General features: G+C 50.3%; 1 protein-coding gene across 3 annotated transcripts in view; it reads right to left on the bottom strand.

The window, feature by feature from the left end:
• The window catches only part of SAMHD1 (SAM and HD domain containing deoxynucleoside triphosphate triphosphohydrolase 1), a 74,241-nt gene extending 58,398 nt beyond the window's left edge, over positions 1–15,843 (bottom strand). Inside the window, exons 1-3 of one of the 3 annotated variants that reach the window (XM_039497985.1) lie at positions 15,576–15,843; positions 8,791–8,857; positions 1,083–1,155 (exon numbers count right to left, since the gene is read on the bottom strand). In XM_039497985.1, the coding sequence (XP_039353919.1) occupies positions 1,083–1,155; positions 8,791–8,857; positions 15,576–15,792 (357 nt within the window). In that variant the 5' untranslated portion in view covers positions 15,793–15,843. Of the gene's footprint in view, positions 1–1,082; positions 1,156–8,790; positions 8,858–9,631; positions 9,744–14,269; positions 14,474–15,575 lie in introns of those variants that run through there. The other 2 variants (XM_039497986.1, XM_039497987.1) reach the window with 2 other exon arrangements.
• Between the last annotated feature and the right edge of the window lie 8,481 nt (positions 15,844–24,324).

Genomic DNA, 24,324 nt, shown 5'->3' with positions numbered 1-24,324 from the left:
TTTAGAAACATTTTGGTAATGAACTACCAAAGATACAAATTTAAATACTTTATAAATCTGCGCATTCATTCTGCCAAAGCACAAGGTAAAGACTTAATTATGAATATTTAAGTAAAGCAGACTGAGGCAACAAAAATTACTATTTAATTTCAGTATCTCTGTACAACTACCCTTTTAATATTAATGCTCTCTCTATATGTGCCTTCTATGATAATTATGATACAGCAGGGCCGGGGAGCAGTGGGAGAGTGGTAGAGGGGAAATATATAAACCCTAGGCTAATTAAGGCGGGGTTTCCCATAGACATGGGAGGGTTGCCACAGGTTAATTGGAGCACCTGTAGTCAATTAAGGTCCTGTTAGGAACCTAATAAACACCCCTGCTTCATGCAGTCAGGGTGTGCGAGGAAGAAGAGAGGACTGAAGTTTGGAGGTGTGTTGCTGACAATTGAAAGACCAGAGAACCAAGAGGAAGGGAGACCCTACCCCGGCAGGGCAGGCAGACTCCCTCCCCCAGCATCAAGGACTGAGGGTAGCCCTACCCAAGGGGGAACAGAGTAAGAAACCCGCAGGGGTTGAGAGAGGCTGGGGCTCAGAGTGAGGAGCAAACCCAGACCCCTCCTCCACCACCTTCCCAGGCCACTAGCAGGGCCTTCGGCGCCCCAAGAGCAGGGGCAAGAGGTGGCATCTTAGCCCCCCCCCGCCAAGAAAAGCGTAGACGCACCATACCAACATCGGCCATTTTGTCACAATACTAAATGGGGACCTGCAAGAAGCTGTTTCACCTATTAGAAAGGACTCAGCTGCACAACACCATTGCAAGTATAGAAACGTGCCCAGATATGTTAAGCAGAGCTTCTATTTTTATCTTCCTTTGCCTACTTTTATAATCACTTAAATATAATTATTCCAACAACACATTACCTTGAGATTCTTTTATGTAAATACAATTAAAACAGTTCCTCAAATGACACTGGGGGGAGGGGAGGGTGGGGAGAGAGAATCCAAGTCCCATCTTCAAATCAGGAATTTATTCCTACGAGTTTAGATCCTGGTTACAGATCAACATGACCTTACACTTACCTTCATTATATCAGCATGATTTTGTTCTAGTTTTTGCAGGCAAACAAGCAATTTCAGTCTCAATTCCAAGGGTCTGGAAATATCAAGAAGATTTGAAAATTACTATAAATTGAAAAGCAAAATAACTAACACTAATTTAACTATTTACAAAGCTGCTTGTATAAATTCATTATTTTTTACCTCATTTGCTATGGTAATACGAAACAGCAATATGCACTTCTACTATGGCTTTCAGGAAAGCATCTCAAATAGTTTTAAAAACATTCATTTATAAAAGCTAGCACCTCACTGAGGTTAAGATAGGCAAGGAAAATAAACCATGTGTATACCCATACAAAATGGTTTGCAAACAGTGATGGTTGCTAAATCCACTTGTTCTACAATTCAAAACCATGAACACAAGGAAAATGAAGGTTACTTACCTGTAAACAGAGTTCTTCGAGATGAGCCTCTTTACATTCATTTCTGGGATCATGGCACCAATGCCATGAGCTTCCAGAACCTTCTCAAAAGCAGTCACCATTGGGGCCCACTCACCCCCTCCTGCTCCTTTGCATACTGGAAGGTTCTGAGTGTACAAAAGGCTGAGTGGCCCCAACCACCAGTCAGTTCCTTCCACTAATTCGGGAATTCTGAAGTAGTACGGAAGGTGGGCAGGGACTGTTAACAGGCAGAGGCTCATCTGAAAGAACTCTGATTACAGGGTATGTTGTACGGGGAGCCTTTGGCAAACCAGTAAAGTGCCTGAAACCACTATGGCTTGTTGTTAAAGGTGTGGGGGGTGCCACAGAAAGGGCAGCTTGACCCTGTGTCCTTCCTAATAAGAATTGTGTTGAAGTTGCTGATTCCTGCTCTTTTAAAATGCATGTATGTCTACTGGGGTCTCAAGGCTGAAAATGTGGAAAAACCCTCACCTGGTTAATCAATAATCAGAAGGCGCCCCTTGCTTGCCCATTGGAACTGCTTGCTTAACAAGTTCTCTTTAAGGGACATGTCATTCTATTACTAATGTATAATTAAGGGGGAAAAGCTTGAGATAGTTGGACTCATTTGGGGACTCTTTTTGGACACTCTCTCTGGATACATCTTGCGGTCCCCACCAGCAGACAGAAGATTTGGCCACTGGAAGCCTGCCACTGTTTCACTCGAGAGCCACACTCAGCTTTGGTAATTATCAAGGGTTGGGGGTGTTTTACTAATCTGTTGTGGACCTGTGTAAGCTTTAAGTGAAAGCACTCGTGTTGTCCTGTTTGTGCCAGCCATCTAATTGGTCGGACGGCCACGTCTCCCCTGATTTATTTCCGGACACCACCTCGCACAGAGTAAAAGTTACCAAGAGCTTTGGGTTGAAAGAACCCTAGGTAACAATGTAACCTTCATTTCCTCAAGTGGCCTGTGTATATTCCCACTTGTGGAAATTTAACAAGTAGTACAACCCTCAGGAAGGTGGGCTGTGGAGTTTTAGGTAAAAAAAGCACAGCAGCACTGTCAAAGAAAAATCAGCTCTGGATGCCAGGTCAAGAGTGAATAGAAGCAACTGATCTTGCTCTCCCAAAAGAAGTCTTAATGAAGGAAAAAAATTCCCAACACACACATATCTGCAGTATCAGTCATACAATATGATGTGACTAAGACAACATGACAGCATGCCATAGATGCTGCCTTTGTCCTGGATGAGGACTGACAATTCCAGGAAGATAAAGCCCTGTCAGATCAAGTTAACTGTGATTGACATAGTGTGATAAATGGACAATCTTTGGACCTTGATGGATTGGCTCCTCAGTTAAGCTCCATTTCTCCAAGTGATGGGAGAAACTTGTAGATAAGCTCTGAACATGCAAATGTATGATTACGTTCAGGGAGACAGGTAAGGAGGCCCAGGAACACACAGACACTCCAGAGGCCTGAGAGAGATGGAAATCTCAGACATTTTAGACTATTGGGACAGAGATGTGAGCAGGACCACTTGTTCAGTAAAAATGCAACTTGAAGGAGATAGTTACTGAGATACATGCCTAATGGTTAAGCTGTTAGGAATGGCATCTTCATTTAAACAGTCTAAAACAACAACCAAGAACTTTATCAGGTCCACTGCCCAGATGAGAGATTGCTTTCAAGACGCAGCAGGTTTGACTGATCACAAACTCTTGTTTTTCTGTTAGACCTCAGCATAACAATCAAGAAACCAAGCAATCTAGAGTCAAGGTGTTGACCAAAGAAACTATGAACCTTGGTGAAGATTTCTGCCTTATCTCACAGGCAGTAGACCCAGCTGTTTGAAAAGCTGGACTTTATGGATATTAATAGCATACACCATGATACTGATGCCATTAGCTATGATTCGAGATGAGCAATTTTGTCATCAACTTGGTACCAATTGGACCAATATTCCAAAAAAACTCATAACAAGTTCCTGCTTTTGGTGTAGGAAGAGAGTGTAATACTGATGTTACGACTTGCTTGTCTTTGGATCAGAACCATACACAAGCAGAGTACCTCAAACCTTTTCCCAGGGATATTTACCCCACTTGTATATTTTGTTCTACAACAGATCCCTTGCACTTGTACTATTGAGTGAAAAACTCTTTTCAAATATGCTATCAATACATCATTTTTCCTTGGTTGATGAGATATTGGAGACATCCAATGACGACACTGAACTGTATGAATGGGAAATTTCCTGGATACAATTGATTAGAGCAGAGGTTCTCAAACTTCACTGCACCACGACCACCTTCTGAGAACAAAAATTACTACACAACCCCAGGAGGAGGGACCTAGACCTGAGCCTTCCTGTGCCCACCACCCCAGGCAGAGGGCCAAAGCCAAAGGGCTTCAGCTCCAGGTGGGGGGGCCTGTAACCTGAGCCCCGCCACTCAGGGCTGAAGCCCTTGGGCAGTGGGCTTCGGCCCCAGACCCCAGCAAGTCTAATGCCAGCCCTGGAGACCCCATTAAAACGGGGTTGCGACCCACTTTGGGGTCCCGGACCCAAAGTTTGAGAACAGCTGGACTAAAGGAAACCCTTCTTTGGTGGTCTGTGTAATACATTCCCATACTGTTGTCCATCAGAATTAAAACAGATTCAGATTTTATGAGGGGAGAAAAGCGATGCAAGTCAGAGAAATAGCTCTCAGCTCTGGTACCTTTATGTAGAGCCACATCTCCCACCGAGATAAAAAACCTTGGAGTGGATGAAAATCAAGGTGAATAATCCCTTATACCTTCTAGGGCTATTACTGTATGTGGCAGGAAAATTAGGGGAACTCCCAGGAGGACATGTTCTCCCCCCATCTTATGAAATAAAGCATCTGAAATGTACTGAGACATTGTGGCTCAGGTGTTCCTAATGTCAATAAAAACTGGTAAAGTAATAAAAAGCCATGCTGAGGCTTGGCGTGGCTTGCCACCGGGAGGGCGGCAGGCAGCTCTGGTGGACCTCCCGCAGGCATGCCTGTGGTCTGGTCGTCCGGCGGCCCTCCTGCAGGCATGCCTGCGGAGGGTCCGCTGGTCCCACGGCTCGGGTGGACCATCCGCAGGCATGTCTGCGGATGCTTCACCGGAGCCACAGGACCAGCGGACCTTCCACAGGCACGCCTGCAGGAGGTCCACCGGAGCCACGGGACTGGCGACCGCCAGAGCGCCCCCCACGGCATGCCGCCCTGCTTGGGGCGGCGCAATTGCTAGAGCCGCCCCTGATGGGGTGGCTAGTGGGCAGCATTAAACAAACAAATTAGAATTTAACACTAGATTAAATACAAAACTGACTTTAAAGTTATTTGTGCACCCACACACCTTGATATATTAATGCAAAGTACCATCAGTGTATAACACCTTTGTAAAGTGCTTTGAGATCCTGAAATTATAAACTGAGAATCTTTAGTTACATGATCACATATTTTTTCCCCCATAAGATCCCTGCTTATTCAGTGAACAGACAGGATCTGTTCTGGGGATCAATCAGGTTTGTACAGTAAAGGAGGCTGTTGTCTGTAAGACTCCTACTTCATTTCTTACTGAAGTTGGAAAGTGTGTAATGAATGAGGCTGAGGATTACAGCAATGAGATGGTCTCATAGTTAGTCAGTTTAATGCTTCCCTAAAGAATGGGATTCTATCTCTGCCTCTGCCACAGAGTTCCTGTGTGGTGCTGGGCAAGTGACTTATACCAAACTGTTCACAGGTGCTCACTGTGTGATCCTCATCTGGTGCCTGATTTGAGACTCTTGTGTCTGATTTGCAGAAGTGCTGAGCACTCAGACCTGAAACTGCAGTCACTGGGAGTTAGGTGCTGAACACACTAATTCCTACCTCTCTGAAAAATTAGGTCTTGGGTATCTCAGATTGGGCACCCAAAATTAGTGGACAGTTTTGACCTTAATCTCTCTGCCCCATCTATAAAATGAGGGATAATACCAACTCTTCACCTCTTCTGAGTGTTGTGAAAATCAATTACAGGCAAGTCTCATCTTACGCTGGGGTTACGTTCTGCTGTCAGTGTGTAAAGCAAAAACTGCGTATAATGAAAATTACATTGAGTACAATGGCGGGCGGAATCCCCCGCACTACAGGTACAGTATTTAAATTATTTCTTTTTGTTTTTGCTGACCGTGCAAAGCTGAGACTCGCCTGTAATATTTGTGCAGGACTCAGATACGATAGTGATAAGCACCAGAGAAAAGTCCACGAGGAAATTAATAATTCTGTCTTCAGAGTAAGATTTGAAGAGTGTGCAGTAAATAAAGCCTGGAGCCATGCACTGAACAACATGGAGAAAACCCAGGAAATGAGGAATGCCTTCAGAAAATGAATGCACAGAGTGGCCACCCATAAAAGTGGTCTTGATTAGCATCACATAGGAACTCTGTGGCAGAGGCAGGGATAGAATCCAGTTCTCCAGGGAGCATGTAACTGCCTTACCAGCGAACACTCTCCATTCTTTGCATGGAATGAGGTAGGAGTCCTGTGGAAAAAGTAGTATGTGATCATGTAATTATAATGGTACTGGAATTCAAGAAAGGTGAATTTGGTTGCATTAGCACCCTAATTCTGGCATTTCCTAACTTGAGTGCCTGACTTGCAAATTTAACACTGTTTTTCTCACAGGTTTTGTGTGTAAAAAAAATGTATGACAAAAACCTGGTTAAACTTTACTGTGTAGACAAGATCTTAATCCCATCTATGAAGGGGAATAGGCTGTACTAATATAAGCCAATTTATACCAGTATAACTTCCTCCACAGTATGGCTTGTATTGGTATAAGTAGTTCTGTGTAAAAAAATAAAATAAAATAAAATAAAATAAAAATCACGTTCTTAAACAAAATAGTTATACCTGTACAAAAGCTATGTGTAGACCAGGCCTCAGTGTAGTCGCATCATCACCTGTTCTAGCAGTAGAGGTGTGAAAACTTGCCAACTACAGAACCAGTTTCTCCTCCCTTGGTTTTCACACCTCTACTGCTAGAACAGGGCCTCATCCTCCCTGATTGAACTAACCTCGTTATCTCTAGCTTACTTCTTGCTTGCATATATATACCTGCCCCTGGAAATTTCCACTACTTGCATCCGAAGAAGTGGGTATTCACCCACGAAAGCTCATGCTGCAAAACGTCTGTTAGTCTATAAGGTGCAACAGGATTCTTTGCTGCTTTTGCAATATCTGAACCTGGTCTGTACTAGTCATAGCAACGTTACTACTGCCTCTCTGCAGAAACACACTAAATCTGAGAGCATAGATCAGTCTCATAGTGTTTGGGGCTAAACAGAAAAAAGCTTTCCTCCACCATTCAATACAGCTACCCCCAAAACAGTAAATGCAGCTGGACAGCATACACCTAATTACCAGTGTGTGTTGCCAACCAAGGGGGTGCAGAGTTACAGTTGCATGTATTTCTTGGTTTTCACAAGATTGATTCTTGCTGAATTTGACATTTTGGGAGAGCAAAAGCTATCACCAGCCAACCTTAACTACAGTAATGTAGGTTTATTTTTAACAATTATTATAAATAAGGTGATGATGCAGCTAATCGCCAAGGTGGAGAGTTCCTATGTGATGCTAATCAAGACCACTTTTATGGGTGGTCACTCTGTGCATTCATTTTCTGAAGGCATTCCTCATTTCCTGGGTTTTCTCCTTGTTGTCAGTGCATGGCTCCAGGCTTTATTTACTGCACACTCTTCAAATCTTACTCTGAAGACAGAATTATTAATTTCCTCATGGACTTTTCTCTGGTGCTTATCACTATCATATCTGAGTCCTGCACAAATATTACAGGCGAGTCTCAGCTTTGCACGGTCAGCAAAAACAAAAAGAAATAATTTAAATACTGTACCTGTAGTGCGGGCGATTCCGCCCGCCATTGTACTCAATGTAATTTTCATTATACGCAGTTTTTGCTTTACACACTGACAGCAGAACGTAACCCCAGCGTAAGATGAGACTTGCCTGTAATTGATTTTCACAACACTCAGAAGAGGTGAAGAGTTGGTATTTATTTACTGCACACTCTTCAAATCTTACTCTGAAGACAGAATTATTAATTTCCTCGTGGACTTTTCTCTGGTGCTTATCACTATAGTATCTGAGTCCTGCACAAATATTACAGGCTCTAGCAATTGCGCCGCCCCAAGCAGGGCGGCATGCCGCGGGGGGCGCTCTGGCGGTCGCCAGTCCCGTGGCTCCGGTGGACCTCCTGCAGGCGTGCCTGTGGAAGGTCCGCTGCTCCTGCGGCTCCGGTGAAGCATCCGCAGACATGCCTGCGGATGGTCCACCCGAGCCGTGGGACCAGCAGACCCTCCACAGGCATGCCTGCAGGAGGGCCGCCGGAGCCGCCTGCCGCCCTCCCGGCGGCGAGCCGCCCCAAGCGCGCGCGCTTGGCGCTCTGGGGTCTAGAGCCGGCCCTGCACCCCATTTAAACATGCCTCCTAAAGTTTGCACCTTCTCCACTGAGCCATGCACATGGAATATACCAGTATCCACAACACTTGATAATATACATAAAACTACAAACTAATAACCCACATTATGTTCCAGTTATCTCCTTGTGCATCTTTAACTTGTTCTTCTTGCAAATGTTTTTCATCTCTCTTTTATAATAGTTGTGATAGTTATACATTCTGCCACAGGGCACAATATTACCCCCAAATAACCCAATAGTAACAGAACAAAGCCAGCTGTACATAAAATGACACCCTCAATCAGTTTTTAGCTCTGTTTAACAATTGGCTTATGTATCTCTTTTCAAATAATTGCAACCCCTATTTTTATAAAGTACTTCTTGATCAAAGTGTACACACTTTTACACCTCACTCCAAGCATATCAAGGTGTTTCGTTTCTGTCAGCCTTGACATGAATACCTGAAATTACACAATAGCAAATAAGAGGTGATCTAACCAAGACAAGATACGGAAATATCACACCACAGGAATCGAAGGACAACATTTTCAATGAATCACCTGATGACTTTTCTTCCCCAAGATAGTATTAAATCTTCATTGGTTTCAGTGAAGATCAGCACCAACAGATCCTTTATACCACCACCATCGTAATTTTTGTTTAAGGCATAGACAAAACTTAGGACAGTTAAACAAAGCCAATGATGGAGAAATAAAGATCCCAGAGTTATTAAATGACCAAAATTTCTCAGACAGGAAACATTCTCAAAAATTAACTTAGCTCATGTTACTATATCAGTAAAAGTTATTCTTACCCAACTCCTAGGTCTTTAAGTTCAGATTTAGTGAGGTAAGGCAGCACTGCCCCGGTGATTTGATTTTCTGAAGAGTTAAAGGAACAACTGTTACTTCTAGGCTTTCACATAAGTATTTAAGCTTCTGGAATATTTTACAATGGAAGTATTTACACATTGCTGTCCAACATTTACTTTAAGTTAGCTAAATAATCCACTTTATAATAGGATCCTCCTAAAATATCCAGATCTCATTTATGAGCCACATGTAGGATGAGATTTCAGATCTTGACATCTGAAACTCAAGTGCCTCCACTTCAATTTTACTAAAGCTCTAAGTTCTTGAGGAAAAAAATCATTCATATGCTGTTAAGCGACAATGATAGTGTCCAGCCTTGGTCAAATCAAAACTCCAGATAAGGTCAAAATTGTAAGATTTGTAAGGTATTTTCTAATATAGTTATTACATTTTCTAGAAGTTCCCCATTTATAATGACACACAATATTCTTTTCACACGTTACTTTATTTTAAAAATTCACTTAGCAAAACATTTGGCCCTCAATGTTAGACAAAGCCTAAATTCATATACAAAGAATCAGCAACAAGGAGTATTTTGACCAACACCAACAATGAAAGTCATAGGAGCTTTAGTTTAACAGAAAAATCAAAAGAGCTAGAATCTGTATTGTTGAATTATTAAGTATTACACATTTCCATAATATTTACATTATGGTAGTGTCCAGAGGCTATTTGGATCAGGGCCTTGTTGGCCCTGAACACACAGAGGTAGATTCCAGTCCCCAAAATCTTAGTCTAAGTGGACAAGCAACATACAAAGGCAGACAAAAATTTTTTACATACATTTGGTTTTGCTTTGCATAAATATGTAATTAACTATCGACTTTCCTCAATTGCCCCTCAGACTAGCCATCGTATATTGGCTGTTTATTGCAATATATTTCTTGTAGCAAAAGTAGATCCTGAGAAGGGAGGGGAAAAGAAGAGAATGAATAGTAGCTCTACAGACTAGCCTAGCCTAGACTAGCATTCCAAGTAAAAGAGGTGTTGTCAAAGTAAGCACAGCAATGATTATGGAAGAACAAACAAGTAGATGGTCCAGGCTGGAAAAACTGGTAGAGTGGAGTTCAATACAATGAGAGGATTAATTACAAGATTAGATAGTGTTGAAGAGTTTATGTTTAATGATGACCCATATAAAACCCTAAACCAGAACAGTAAGAATAAAGCTATGAAGGGCCTTGAAAGTTAGGACAAGAAACTTGACTTTAACATAATGGAAGAGTACTGTGTTTGCATGTTGATGTAGCTGTGTTGGTTCCAGGCTGTCAAAGAGACAAGGTGGGCAAGATAATACATCGTATCCACTCATTATACTCCACACCCAAACATAGCCATTATATGAATTTCATACCCTCATATCTCAAGGTCTGTACTTTGACCTGTCAACTTTTACCCCCAAGCGGATATATTGCAGATTACGTATTCCTTACACCATCCGATCTTAAACCAAACTTCGCACCCCTTGATAATCTATATGTTAGTCCCTGATACCTAGAAACTTCTATGCTTAAACTCTGTACCATTCACTTTTTTTTAAAAAAAAAAACATAATACAAAATTTTAAATCTGTTTTTTATTGGACCAAATTCTGTTAGTGTAAGAGACAAGCTTTTGGTAAGGTATTCAAAGAGGTTGATGTGATCAGAGCAACAAGCAGTGAAAGTGAAATCAGCATAAACATCATGGGTTAGGCCTAGTCTGCACACTGAGTTTGTGCCAGTATGACATCAGTTAGGGGGTATGATTTTTTACTGATTAATACTGGTACAACCCTTAGGGCTTGTCTAGATACCATCACATGAAGAATAAATGAGAATAAAGAATGAGAGTGGTTGGGTCATTACAAAACCTAATTTCCTCAATACTAATTTCTCCCTACTGTTACTCACACCTTCTTGTCAACTGTCTGTAATGAGCCTGTAAGAGTCCGGTGTGGGGGCTCGGCCCTCTCAGGTGCGGCTGGGAGCCAGGCCGCCTCACTATGCGAGGCTAGTAAGCAGTTCAGTCTCCAGAGTCCAACACTACCAAGTTTTGTTGGCTAAACTTATGTCAACACCCAAGAGTCAACAAAACAAAAATCGCCCAAGGATGTTCACATTTGCTCCCTCTCTGGGGACACCATCATCGACAGGGTAAGCAATGCACCATGGGTATGTGTCCCACGGTGCAGCGTTGTGGGAAGGAAGAGCTGATCCCTGCGCACCTTGGGATTCTCTCCGAGTTCTCCCACAGCCCCCTCAGCTGCCAAGAGCAGCATCATGAGTAGCTCTGTGAGCTCTCCGCGCTGAGGAATGGCAAAGCAGCACAGCAGTCTGCCCCCCTCCCCCTGCAGCAGCAGTCTGCCTGCTGCTGTGTTCCTAGTGCAAGGCAGGACAGGACAGGAGCATTCCAATGATTTGCTCTTTCTTTGTTCCCCAAAAGGGAGCAGCACACAGATACTTCCCGGAGCTTTGAAAGGAGAGGGGTGCATGCCTGCAGGGCAGCAGAGATCAAAACACTGAGCAGAGCAATCAGGGCAGGCACTGTGGGATATTGGCACGAAACAATCAGCGGTGTCTACACTGGCTCTTTGTCAACAATGAAGGGAGAGGAAAAGTCTCTTGTGGGGGTGGAAGTTTTCTGTTGCCAAAACTGGGTGTTTTTTGCAACAAAAGTCCCATTGTAGTGTGTACGCTCTTGCTGTTTTGTCACCACTATATTGGGATAAGATACTTTACCATCCATATATCTGTACCAAGATGGGGGGGGGGTGGTACAACTTTAACTATAATCGTGACATTAACGTGGTACAACTTCCTAGTGTAGACATTGCCTCATGCCAGGAATTTAGATCACTCAGCTACATTGCTCAGGAGAGAGAAAAATCCACATCCAAGTGATGTAGTTAAAGTGATTTAAATCAGTAGTTCTCAAACTATTGTAGTGGTGACCCCTTTCACATAGCAAGCCGCTGAGCGTGACCCCCCACTCTCATTGCCCCCGGCCCCACCCCCACTCCACCCCTTCCATGAGGCCCCAACCCTGCCCCGCATCTTCCCACCCCCTTCCGCAAAGTCCCCACCCAAATGCTGCCCCTTCCCTGTCACCAGGGGGTGCAGGGTGTGGCAGGGGGCTCAGGGCAGGGAGTTGGTGTGTGGGGTGCAAGGGGGGTGAGGGATGCAGCAGGGGGCTCAGGGCAGGGAGGGCAGGAGGGGTGCGGGATGCAGCCGGATGCTCAGGGCAGGGAGTAGGAGTGCAGGAGGGGTGCGAGCTCCGACCCAGGGCCACTTACATAGAGTAGCTCCGGGGTGGCAGCAGCATGCATCTGGGCCAGGCACCACTCCGCTCCAGGGAGCAGCCAAACAACAGCCCCTGGAGGAGTGGGGGTGGACACAGGGCTCCGCTGCTGCTCCTCCAGGTACCTCCCATGAAGGTCCCTTTGGCCGCAGTTCCCTGTTCCCGGCCAATGGGAGCTGCAGGGGGCAGTACCTTGAAGCAAGGCAACGCAGGAGCCTTCTGCCTCCTCCCCTCTCCCCTCCGGCCCGAAGGGACATGCCGCCAGCCACTTGAGGGAGCAGCACAGGGTTCGCGGCGCCACGGGGGGCAATCCTGTGGGCCAGATTCGGCCCGTGGGCTGTAGTTTGCCCACCCCTGGCCTGGAGGTAGGCAGAGGGGCACAGGGAGCTTGGCAGGCCACACAGAAGAGCCCCACAGACTGCATGTTTGAGACCCCTGCACACTGAAGCAGTATGGTTTGATAGGATAACGTGATTTAGTCACTAGGTCAATAACGTGTGACCACTGGTAATTAGTACCGAGGGTCAATGTTGGGATATTGAAAGTCTTTTTCCTGAGTGTCTGGCTGGAGAGTCTTGCCCACATGCTCGGGGTTCAGCTGATCGCCATATTTGGGGTCGGGAAGTAATTTTCCTCCAGGGTAGATTGGCAGTGGCCCTGGAGGTTTTTCGCCTTCCTCCGCGGCAGGGGTCGCTTGCTGGAGGATTATCTGCTACTTGAAGTCTTTAAATCAGGATTTGGGGACTTCAACAGCTGAGTCAAGGGCGAGAATTATTTCAGGAGTGGGTGGGTCAGCTTTTGTGGCCTGCATCTTGCAGGAGGTCAGACTAGATGATCATAATGGTCCCTTCTGATCTTAAGTTCTATGATTCTATGATTAAAGTGGCACAGCTGCGCCTGTGTAGCGTTAAGTGTAAAAAAATCAAAGTTCGTTATTTAAATTTATATTAGGCTTAACACCCCCACAAAAAAACTGGAGGAGTTCACATTTCTCAAGGCTATTGCCTCAGGCTGCCTACAGACTCAGAAGGAAAACAATTCTTTAGCTGCATTTGGAAGATTTTACTAAGGCCTGATCTACACTACAGAGTTAAGCCAATATAAGGAAGTTTATACTGACCTAACGCTGTAAGCATCTACACTAAAATGTATCTCCCACCAATGTAACTCACCCACTTATGCTGCCTTAATAAACTTCAGCTCTGAAAGAGGCAGAGGGGCATTGCTCGCACATGATGACATACATTGGCCAAACCAGACAGTCTTTACGCAAAAGACTAAATGGACACAAATCTGATATCGGGAATCATAACATTCAAAAACCAGTAGGAGAACACTTCAATCTCTCTGGTCACTCAATAACCGACCTTAAAGTGAAAATTCTTCAATAAAAAAAACTTCAAAAACAGACTAACATGAAGTTGCAGAACTGAATACATTTGCAAACTAGATACCATCACATGAAGAATAAATGAGAATAAAGAATGAGAGTGGTTGGGTCATTACAAAACCTAATTTCCTCAATACTAATTTCTCCCTACTGTTACTCACACCTTCTTGTCAACTGTCTGTAATGAGCCTGTAAGAGTCCGGTGTGGGGGCTCGGCCCTCTCAGGTGTGGCTGGGAGCCAGGCCGCCTCACTATGCGAGGCTAGTAAGCAGTTCAGTCTCCAGAGTCCGAGCCCTAGGTCAGGGCGGGACAGTAAATAGTAGTACCCGGGCTCAGGCCCTGAGGCAGGGCTGAGCAAAACCAACAGTAGTTAAGGCCCAACCCTAGGTCAGGGCGGGGCAACAAACAGTAGTTCATAGGCTCAGACCCTCAGGCAGGGGTTGAGCAAACAAAGTCAGTACTTTAGGGCTCAGGTTCTCAAGCAGGAGCTGAGCAAACAACAGTAAGTGCAGGCTTCTATGCCTGATCGTGGGTGAAAGGGGGAAACTGCCACCCATGAGTGGGGTGGCAGGGGGGACACAGGCCCACCCACTCCACTGTGTCCCAGCCCGGGGCCCTAACAGCGGCAGTAAGTCTGCTGCTGTGTCGGTGGGGTCCTGACTACAACACACCAACATTGGCTCCAAGTCTGCTGTAGCCAGACTGGGGTCGGCTACCCCCGGGCTACTTCCAATCTCCCCCTCCATTGGTACCTGCTCATCTCTAGCATCCTCCGCCTGGTCCCACACCATGGGCTCCTCAGGGTGCTGAGCGCTGGATCGGTCAGGCTGCTCCTCAGGACATGGAGCGAGGGGATGCTCAGGGAAGGCTCGGCCAGCCCTCCTCAGGGTACCAGGCTCAGTCTAACAGGAGCTCAGTCAGTAGCATCTGTCCTCTCCAGCAGCCGGGCAGCAACTGAGCGCTGGGCCCGGGCCTTTATACTTCCTGTCCCGCTCCTTGACTTCAAGGGCAGGGACAGGTGGCGGTGGCTCCGCCCACTGAGGCGGCCGTTCTGGCTCGTCCCTCTCAGGTGCGGCTGGGAGCCAGGCCGCCTCACTACAGGGCCACTCTCTTACCACTTCAAAAGTTATTTCTCCTCCTTTGATATCCTGCTGTTAATTGATTTATCTTGTTAGACTGATTTAATACTTGGTAAAGCAACCCACATCCTTTCATGTATTTATACCTGCTCCTGTATCTTTTACTTCATACAGCTGATGAAGTGGGATCTAACCGATGAATGTTATGCCCAAATAAATTTGTTAGTCTCTAAGGTGCCACAAGGACTCCTTGGGGTTTTTTTGAGTCGCTCAGTGTCACTGTAACACTGCATTGCTGAGATCCACAGTTGCTGCCTTTCAGAACCCTTCCCACAATGCCCTACACTGTCCATTAAATTGGTGCAAGCACTCCTGGTGAGGGCACGCACTGGCGACACAAGCAGCACAGTGTGGGCATGCAAAAGTCATTTCATTACTGTGGTGGCTGGACATTGACATAACTTAGGTGGACTAATTTTGTACTATAGACTTGCCCTAGACAACTTGTAAACGTCAGTACAAATCACACAGAAACTAATGGAGCCCAGTATAGCTCCATCAGCGTGCCCAATCCTGGCTAACATCAAGCCCTATATAATAGCAATATGCAAAGAAAGCCTGGCGCTTGCTAAGATCTTGTATGGGTTGTTTTCTCTGCGGGGTTTCCCCTCAAGCTCCAGCACAGTAAGAAGTAACAAGTCAGACAGGGCCGGACACAGGCTTGGAGCCGAGCACTGAGCCAAACGTTGCCGGGTGGGAACGGAGCGCGGCTGGCGCTGTCTAGTTTCTAATCTAAGGGCTCAGGCGGAGAGACCACCCCACGGCGAGCTCCGCCCAGCGCCTCACTCTGCCCAGCTGGGCGGGCGGCTCCCCGCGCCCACTGCCCCCCTCCGCCCGCAACACCAGCCGAGCCTGGGCCGGGCAGCGCTCGCAGAGGGCCCCCCGACCTCCCGCAGGGTCCCGCCGCCCCGGGCAGTACCTCGGAAACAGCGCAGCAGGCCGGGCTCGCTAAAGCCATTGCGGCAGAGGAAGTCGCAGACCTGCTCAATGCCCCAGTGCCGCGGGTGGGGCCCTTCCGGGCCCATGGCCCACCAGGCGCAGACCCGCTTCTCGGGGGTGCAGAACCCATCAGGAGGGCTGGCGGACCGACCACGCCTGGCAACGCCTCCGGCCACTGCAGCCCCGATCCGGCTCATCACCGCAGCCGCCGACTCCAGCCCGACTACCCCCTGCGCAGGCGCGCTCGCTCGTGCTCACCAGGGCCGACAGGCGGGCCCAGCCTATTGTCGCGACCTCCGTCTGTCTCCGCCCGGGGGAGGGGCGAGGCGGCCAGTAGGCCGGCACCGTTCGGAACTGGGGGGGCGTCATGGCGCGGTGTGCTCGACTCCGCCTCGTTCCTCGTCGCAGCGATTGACACCTCCACGTCACCGACAGTCCCCACGTCAACGACAGCCATCCCCTCAGTCACCGACACCCCCGGTCATTCACACCCCCTTCACCTCTCAGTCACCGACACCCCCCTCCTGACACTCCCTGGCCACCCTGCCACACACTCCTCAGTCACTGACACCCCCCTCCTGACACTCACTGGCCACCCTGCCACACGCTCCTCAGTCACCGACACCCCCGGTCATTCATATCCCCTTCACCTCTCAGTCACCAACACCCTCCTCCTGACACTCCCTGGCCACCCTGCCACACACTCCTCGGTCACTGACAGCCCCTGGTCACTGACACCCCCGGCCACCCTGCCTCACACTCCTCAGTCACCGACCCCCCCCCCCCCCTCCTGACACTCCCTGGCCACCCTGCCACACACTCCTCAGTCACCGACACCCCCCTCCTGACACTCCCTGGCCACCCTGCTTCACACTCCTCAGTCACCCTGTGATGGAGTAGGGACTGTCTGTGTGGGGGATGGGAGAGCTGGGGAGGACTTTAGGTGATGGACAGGACCTGAGCCTGTAACCTGAGCTAGGCAGGGGGGAGGGGAGGTCAACACCTTTGCCCTGGAAGCTAGACAAAGGCAGGGAGCTGGCTGGAGAGGGTTTGGTCAGTTTCGGTTTGGGGCTAGGGGGTGCAGTGCAGGGAATCCCAAGCTGGGAACTAAGCTCCCTGCACCCCCAGAAGGACCAGATTGAGGGGTCCTGGCTCTGCTGTACCCTGCGTTCCTGTGTCCAATAAACCTTCTGTTTTACTGGCTGGCTGAGAGTCACTGTGAGTCCCAGGAAGAGGGGTGCAGGGCCGGACTCCCCCACACTCCGTGACAACAGGTGTCAGCGATGGGATCTACTGCACCCCGTGGACGGTGCTTCCTGCAGTAAGTGACTGGGGAGCAGTAAAACGAAAGGGCGATTTCAGGAGGCGATTAACCCCTGGGAGTGTGTGTCCAGTGAGAAGGACTTTGCAGTAACAGGGTCCCCCGGGGGATCGCAGGAGCAGTCCCAGGGGCGGAGGAGTCTGCAGCTTGACCATGGCAGAGAGGGGGTGACCTGAAGAAGGGCTGGTGCACAAGGGGTCTCCCTGGAACCGGTGGGAAGCTCAGAGCACAGGCCGGTGAGTGGCCAGCAGGAAGATGTATGCTAAGCACCTTAAGAAAGATCTGGTGGAGATGTGCAGGCAGAGGGGGCTGCGCATTGGGAGGTCCACCAAAGACCAGCTAATTGCTCAGCTGGAGGAGAAGGATCGCTGGGTGAACCGAGCTCGGTCCCTGAGGGAACCCGCCCAGCGGATGCAGCGTGGGCCCCGGGGCCTGACATGGCTGGGAGGGTCCAGACTGCTGCCAAGGACACCCTGAGACCCTGCCCACCTATACCTAGGGGAGGGGTTGGGGGAAGCCCAGTGAATACCGAGGGCACCCTGACCCCGGCGGCCAGCAGGGGATCGTCCCGGTGGAGCTCCCTGTCCCTGGAACGGATGCGGATGGAACATGACAGGGAGCTGAGACGGGAGGAGCTCGAGTTAAGGAGGCAAGAACTGAAGGAGCGGGAGAAGCAGCATAAACACGAGGAGAACCAGCGCCAGCATGAGCTGGAACTGGCCCGGCTGAGGAGCAGCGGGGCCCCGGCTGCGGTGAGTGAGGGGGGACCCAAGCCTACAAAGAGCTTTGATAAGTAATCCTGGCCCAGCGTAAGGAGGGGGAGGACATAGATACCTTCCTGACGGCCTTTGAGAATGCCTGCAAGCTGCACAAGGTTGACCCTGCAGACAGGATCCCGTTTCTCACCCCCTTACTGGACTCCACCGCCGTGGAGGTGTACAGCCGAATGAAAGGGGCGGAAGCAGGGGACTACGAACTGTTCAAACAGGCCCTGCTTCGCGAGTTTGGGCTGACTCCTGAGATGTACCGGAAGAGGTTCCGGAGTCAACATAAAACCTGTGAGGTCACATACCTACAACTGGTCAACCGGGCGAAGGGGTATGCCCGCAAGTGGATAGCTGGGGCCCAAACTAAAGAGGACCTGCTTGACCTATTCATACTGGAGCACCTGTATGCATAGTGCCCACCCAACCTGAGGCTGTGGTTGATGGACCAGAAGCCAGAGAACCTGCAGCACGCAGGCCAGCTGGCCGACCAATTTGTGGACAGTCGGGCAGGGGATAACAGGGAGGAGTCTCGAAGGAGCAGGCCTGCCTCAACGCAGAGAGAAAGTCACCATGGGACCTCCCAGCGGGGGCCTATGGAGAACCCCCACCAAAGGGGAACATCCAGCGTCAGGTCTATCCGACCCACTTGAGGGAACCCACAAGACATAGGCTGCTATCACTGTGGCCAATGAGGCCACATACGGGCCCAATGCCCCAAGCTTAGGGACAGACTGAGCAGACCCAACCCGCAGAGGGTTGACTGGGTAAAGACCCAGTCGGATGAGGGGCAACATTCCCAGGAAAGGGGGGCTGGCAGTGTACCACCTATGAAGGAGGGAAGAGGGCCCCAGGTCAGCTCCTCTGGGGGGCTGGATGCTCCAGACTCCGGGTTTTTGGTTTACAGGGTGGGCACTGGGCTGCCCCTCCGGAGACAGTGCCTTGTTCCCCTGGAGGTAGATGGGAGGAAGGTCACTGGGTACTGGGACACGGGCGCAGAGGTGACGCTGGCCCGGCCCAGGGTGATGGCCTCAGATCAGTTAGTGCCCGACACCTACCTGATCCTGCTGGGCGAGGGCGGGACCCCATTCAAGGTGCCTGTGGCGAGGGTGCACCTGAAGTGGGGGGCCAAGGAGGGCCCCAAGGACGTGGGGGTACACCCACATTTGCCCACGGAGGTGTTAATGGGGGGGGGACCTCGAGGACTGGCCAAGCAACGCCCGGGGTGCCCTGGTCGTGACCCATAGTCAGAGTCAGCGAAGGGCACTGCGCCCCAGCAATGGGGAAGGTACTCTGCCCGAGGCGCAGGACCCTAACCTGGTGGGGAGGGAACGCCCAGGGACACGGCTCAGAGAGGCTGCGGCCTCAGACCCAGCCGGTGAGAGAGAGCAGGTCCCCATCCCTATCCCAGCTGCTGAGTTCCAGGCCGAGTTGCAGAAAGACCCCTCCTTGCAGAAGCCCAGGGGCCGGGCTAACCTCAGTGCGGTACAGACCATGAGGAGAGGTTGCAAGGAGAGGTTCCTGTGGGAGAAGGGGTTCCTGTACCGAGAATGGGCTCCCCCTGGGGAAGTGGAGTCATGGGGGATCCGGAGGCAGCTGGTGGTTCCCCAGAAGTTTCGCCACAAGCTACTGTACCTGGCCCATGACATTCCCCTCGCAGGGCACTAGGGAATCCAGTGCACCAGGCAGAGGCTGCTACAGAACTTTTACTGGCCTGGGGTCTTTACCCATGTCCGACAGTACTGATCCTGTGACCCCTGCCAGAGGGTGGGGAAGGCCCGGGACAAAGGGAAAGCAGCTTTCAGGCCTTTACCCATCATAGAAGAACCTTTCCAGAAGGTGGCCATGGACATAGTGGGACCTCTCAGCAAGACGACTCGGTCAGGGAAGGAATACATTCTGGTGGTGGTAGATTTCGCCACTCGCTACCCCGAGGCGGTGGCCTTGTCCTCTATCGAAGCAGACACCGTGACAGATGCGCTGCTGACCATTTTTCAGCCGGATGGGGTTCCCCAAGGAAGTCTTAACGGACCCGTGGTCCAACTTCATGTCGGCCCTGCTCCGGTCCTTGTGGCAGAAATGTGGGGTCCGGCACAACTGGGCCTCAGCCTATCACCCCCAGTCCAACAGGCTGGTGGAAAGGTTCAACGGGACGCTAAAGATGATGCTAAAAACATTTATGAACCAGCACCCGCAGGACTGGGACAAGTACTTACCTCACCTGCTGTTTGCGTACAGGGAGGTACCCCAGGAATCTACCGGGTTTTCGCCTTTTGAACTGTTATATGGAAGGCGGGTAAGGGGGCCCCTGGACCTGATGAGAGATGAATGGGAGGGGAAGGCCGCTCCTGACCTTCTGGGAAAGACTTGCTGAGCTCATGGGCCTGGCCAGGGAGAATCTGGCCCGAGGCCAGAGGAAGCAGAAGGTCTGGTATGACCGCACATCGCGGGCTGTGCCTTCACCACCGGGGATCAGGTGATGGTTCTCATCCCCGTGAGAAAGAACAAACTCCAGGCCGCCTGGGAAGGGCCCTTCAAGGTTATCAAGCAACTAAATGAGGTAAACTATGTGGTGGAGCTGTCGAACCGGGCGCACCACCGCCGGGTGTACCATGTGAATATGATGAAGCCATACTATGACAGGGGGAATGTGGTGTTGGCCGTGTGTGGACATTGGGAGGAGCAGGGAGATGACCCTTTAGTGGATCTATTCCCAAGGACAAAAGCTGGTTCCCCCCTGGAGGCAATTCCCCTCTCTGATTGGCCCAGCACGCTGAGATCAGAGGGGAGCTGCATCTATACCGACAGCTGTTTTCCAGCCAGCCTGGATGCACTAATTTGACTGTCTACCGGATGGAGACCGGGTCACATCCTCCTATAAGATGCTCCCCTTTTCGGGTCACCGGGAAAACTGCCCAGGACCTAGAAAGAGAGGTCAGGGACATGCTGGCTTTGGGGGTGATCCAGCCCTTGGGCCTCGCCAGTGGTGCTGGTCCTCAAAAGGGATGGGTCGATCCGGTTCTGTGTGGACTATTGAAAGCTCAATGCCATCACCATATCTGATGCCTACCCCATGCCCAGGCCTGACGAGCTCCTAGACAAGCTGGGAGGTGCTAGGTACCTCACCACCATGGACCTTACCAAGGGCTACTGGCAAGTGCCGCTGGACGCAGATGCCAGGCTGAAATCAGCCTTTATCACCCCTCTTGGGCTCTACGAGTTTCTGACCCTGCCCTTCAGCCTCAAGGGAGCGCCGGCCACCTTCCAGCGCCTGGCGGATCAGCTACTGGGGGATGGAGAGTTTTGCCGTGGCGTATATTGACAACATCTGCGTCTTCAGCCAGACCTGGGAGGACCACGTGTCCCAGGTTAGACAAGTGCTGAACCGACTCTGGGAGGTTGGGTTAACCGTAAAGGCTGAGAAGTGCAAGGTGGGGATGGCTGAAGTATCTTACCTGGGCCATCGGGTGGGGAGCGGCTGCCTAAAGCCAGAACCAGCCAAGGTGGAGGTGATCAGAGACTGGCCCACTCCCCAAACCAAAAAGCAGGTCCAGGCCTTTACTGGGATGGCGGGGTACTATCGAAGGTTTGTGCCCCACTTTAGCGCCATAGCCGCCCCCATCACTGAGCTGTGCAAGAAGGGGAAGCCAGACAAGGTGGTCTGGACCGAGCAGTGCCAGCAGGCTCTCCGGGCACTGAAGGAGGCTCTGGTTAGTGGCCCAGTTCTGGCAAACCCAGATTTTGACAAGCCCTTTATGGTGTTCACCGACGCCTCAGACACGGGACTGGGGGCGGTGTTAATGCAGGAGGATGAAAAGGGGGAGAGACACCCCATCGTGTACCTGAGCAAGAAGTTGCTACCCCGGGAGCAGAACTACGCGGCCATCGAGAAGGATTGCCTGGCCATGGTATGGGCCCTTAAGAAACTGGAGCCATATCTCTTTGGGCACCACTTCACCGTGTACACCGACCACTCCCCCCTGACCTGGCTGCACCAGATGAAAGGAGCCAATGCCAAGCTCCTGAGGTGGAGCCTGCTCCTGCAGGACTATGACATGGACTTGGTCCATGTGAAGGGAAGCGCCAACCTGATAGCGGCCGTGCTGTCCCGGAGAGGGGACCCTGAACTTCCCCAGGTCACTGGGCAGAGTGACCCTGCTCAGTTCAGTCTCGAAGGGGGGAGAGATGTGATGGAGTAGGGACTGTCTGTGTGGGGGATGGGAGAGCTGGGGAGGAGTTTAGGTGATGGACAGGACCTGAGCTAGGCAGGGGGGAGGGGAGGTCAACACCTTTGCCCGGGAAGCTAGACAAAGGCAGGGAGCCGGCTGGAGAGGGTTGGGTCAGTTTCAGTTTGGGGCTGCGGGGTGCAGTGCAGGGAATCCCAAGCTGGGAACTAAGCTCCCTGCACCCCCAGAAGGACCAGATTGAGGGGTCCTGGCTGTACCTCCAAGCTCTGCTGTACCCTGCGTTCCTGTGTCCAATAAACCTTCTGTTTTACTGGCTGGCTGAGAGCCACTGTGAGTCCCAGGAAGAGGGGTGCAGGGCCGGACTCCCCCACACTCTGTGACACACCGACACCCCCTCCTGACACTCCCTGGCCACCCTGCCACACACTCCTCAGTCACCGATAGTCCATAGTCACCAACATCCCCCCCCAACACCTCTCAGTCACCAACACTTCCTAATCAACCACCCCGACCCCTCCAGGTTCCTCAGTGACCAACACTGAAACCCCCACTGGTTACCCACACCTTTCAGTCATTGACACACACACACACACACACACCCCTCCTCAGTCACCATCACCCAACAGTCACCGATAGCTCTTAGTCACTGACACCCCTTGACACCCGCAGTCACTGACACCCCCCACACCTCTCAGTCACTGCCATGCCCCAGTCGTGACATCCCCCACACCCCTCAGTCACCGACACTCCTTGGTCACTGTCAGCCCCCTTGTCACCCACTCCACACCCTTCCGTCACCAACACCCTGATCACTGACACTCCCCACACCTCTCAGTCACTAACTCCCTCTGTTCATCAATATCCCCCAAGGCTCCCGGTCACTGACTCCCCTTGGTCATTGTCACACACCCCTGTCACTGACGCCCATGGTCACTGATACCCCTGGTACCTCCCGTCACTGACATCTACCCAGTCACTGACACCCCAGGACACCCCTCAATAACCAGCATCCCCCAGTCAGCAATCGCCCCCAACAACATCACATAGTCACTGATATTCCCACCGACACACACAGCCCCAGCCCCACAAAATGCAAGGCGCCATACCAACACTGACACCCCAGTCCCCACAGGCACTGACACCCTAATGCTCCCACAAGGGTTGCCATTATTGTATTTCAAAAATATGGCACAAATATCACATGTTCTTAGTCTTGTATTAAGGCTCTGGGGGAAAGTCCTTTTTCCTCCCCTGTCCTTCCTAGGGGTTTTCTCTGTCCGGCTCTGAGTGCTGCAGGGAAACCAGGGCCTCAGGCTCTGGGCCAGGCAGCCGCTGCAACTACTGTTCAGGTGCTATGCAGGTGCTGGGATCAGAGTCAGAGGCTGCAGTTGCTGGTCTCTGCCTGCTGCAGCGCTGTGAGCCACCAGGGGTTGGGGTTGTTAGAAGGGGTGTGCCCTGGAGGAAGGCAGCAGCTGGAGGAGGCATCACTGCAACTAGCAAGGGGCACTATTTCAGATTTCAGTGGGCGGGGCAACTTTCAGCAGGGCATCAGGGCCATATTTGAGTAGCATTGTGACCCCAAGTGCCAGGTCAAGTTGTCAAAGTGCCAGAACACTGCTCCCTTTTGGATTTCAGAGGCAAGAGAGATGTTCCAGATCGCTCGAGCAGCAGCACCCTCATCCGTGGTTGAAATATAGGATAAAAAACATCCTATACGGATTTAGTATAGGACAGGCAATTTTTTATTTATGTAAAGAGTACCCTTTATAATCTGGACTGTTGGCAACCCTAGCCCCCTACCAACACTAACATGTCCACAGTGATACCTTTAGACACTGACACACCCATAGATAGTGAGACTCCTGACATCCTCACAGACACTGTCACTGCAAAATCAACACCCCTGATGCATGCCTTCAGGGGCTCCAAGCCCCCTGCAGACATTGATGCCCCCCAGGGACACTGACACCCCCCCAAAGACACTGAAACACACAGAGATATCAATGCCCCTGTCACTTGGAGCCCACAGAGACATCAATGACCCTCACAGACACCCCCACAATATCCATAACTCTCAATTTGCCAAGGCCCAAATGTGAGAGACATATGACAAAAGAACCTAAATGAGCGTGGCCCAGGAACTTATTGATGCCAACTGGCAGAGGGTACAGGGGATTCACAGAGTTTTACAGGAATCACCTGGGTCAGATATATGTATAATAGTTCACCAAAGGGTGTCAGGTAAGATCTCTATCAAGAGCCAGTAGCCCACTGATCATCATAATCATTTCTGAGGCTGGGTCTATACTAAATGTTAAGTTGTTCCAGCTGAGTGACACAGTTAAGCCGACCTAACCCCTGGTGTAAGCAGTGCTAAGTGGACTAAAGCATTCTTCCACTGATCTACCTACTGCCTGTCAGGGAGGTGGATTAACTACAATGATGGGAGAACCCTTC

Source organism: Mauremys reevesii, linkage group 13 (genome assembly GCF_016161935.1).
Source record: "Mauremys reevesii isolate NIE-2019 linkage group 13, ASM1616193v1, whole genome shotgun sequence".
Lineage (NCBI taxonomy): Eukaryota > Metazoa > Chordata > Testudines > Geoemydidae > Mauremys > Mauremys reevesii.
Note: the sequence above shows the minus strand (reverse complement) of the source record. Positions and strands in the feature narration are given on the sequence as shown.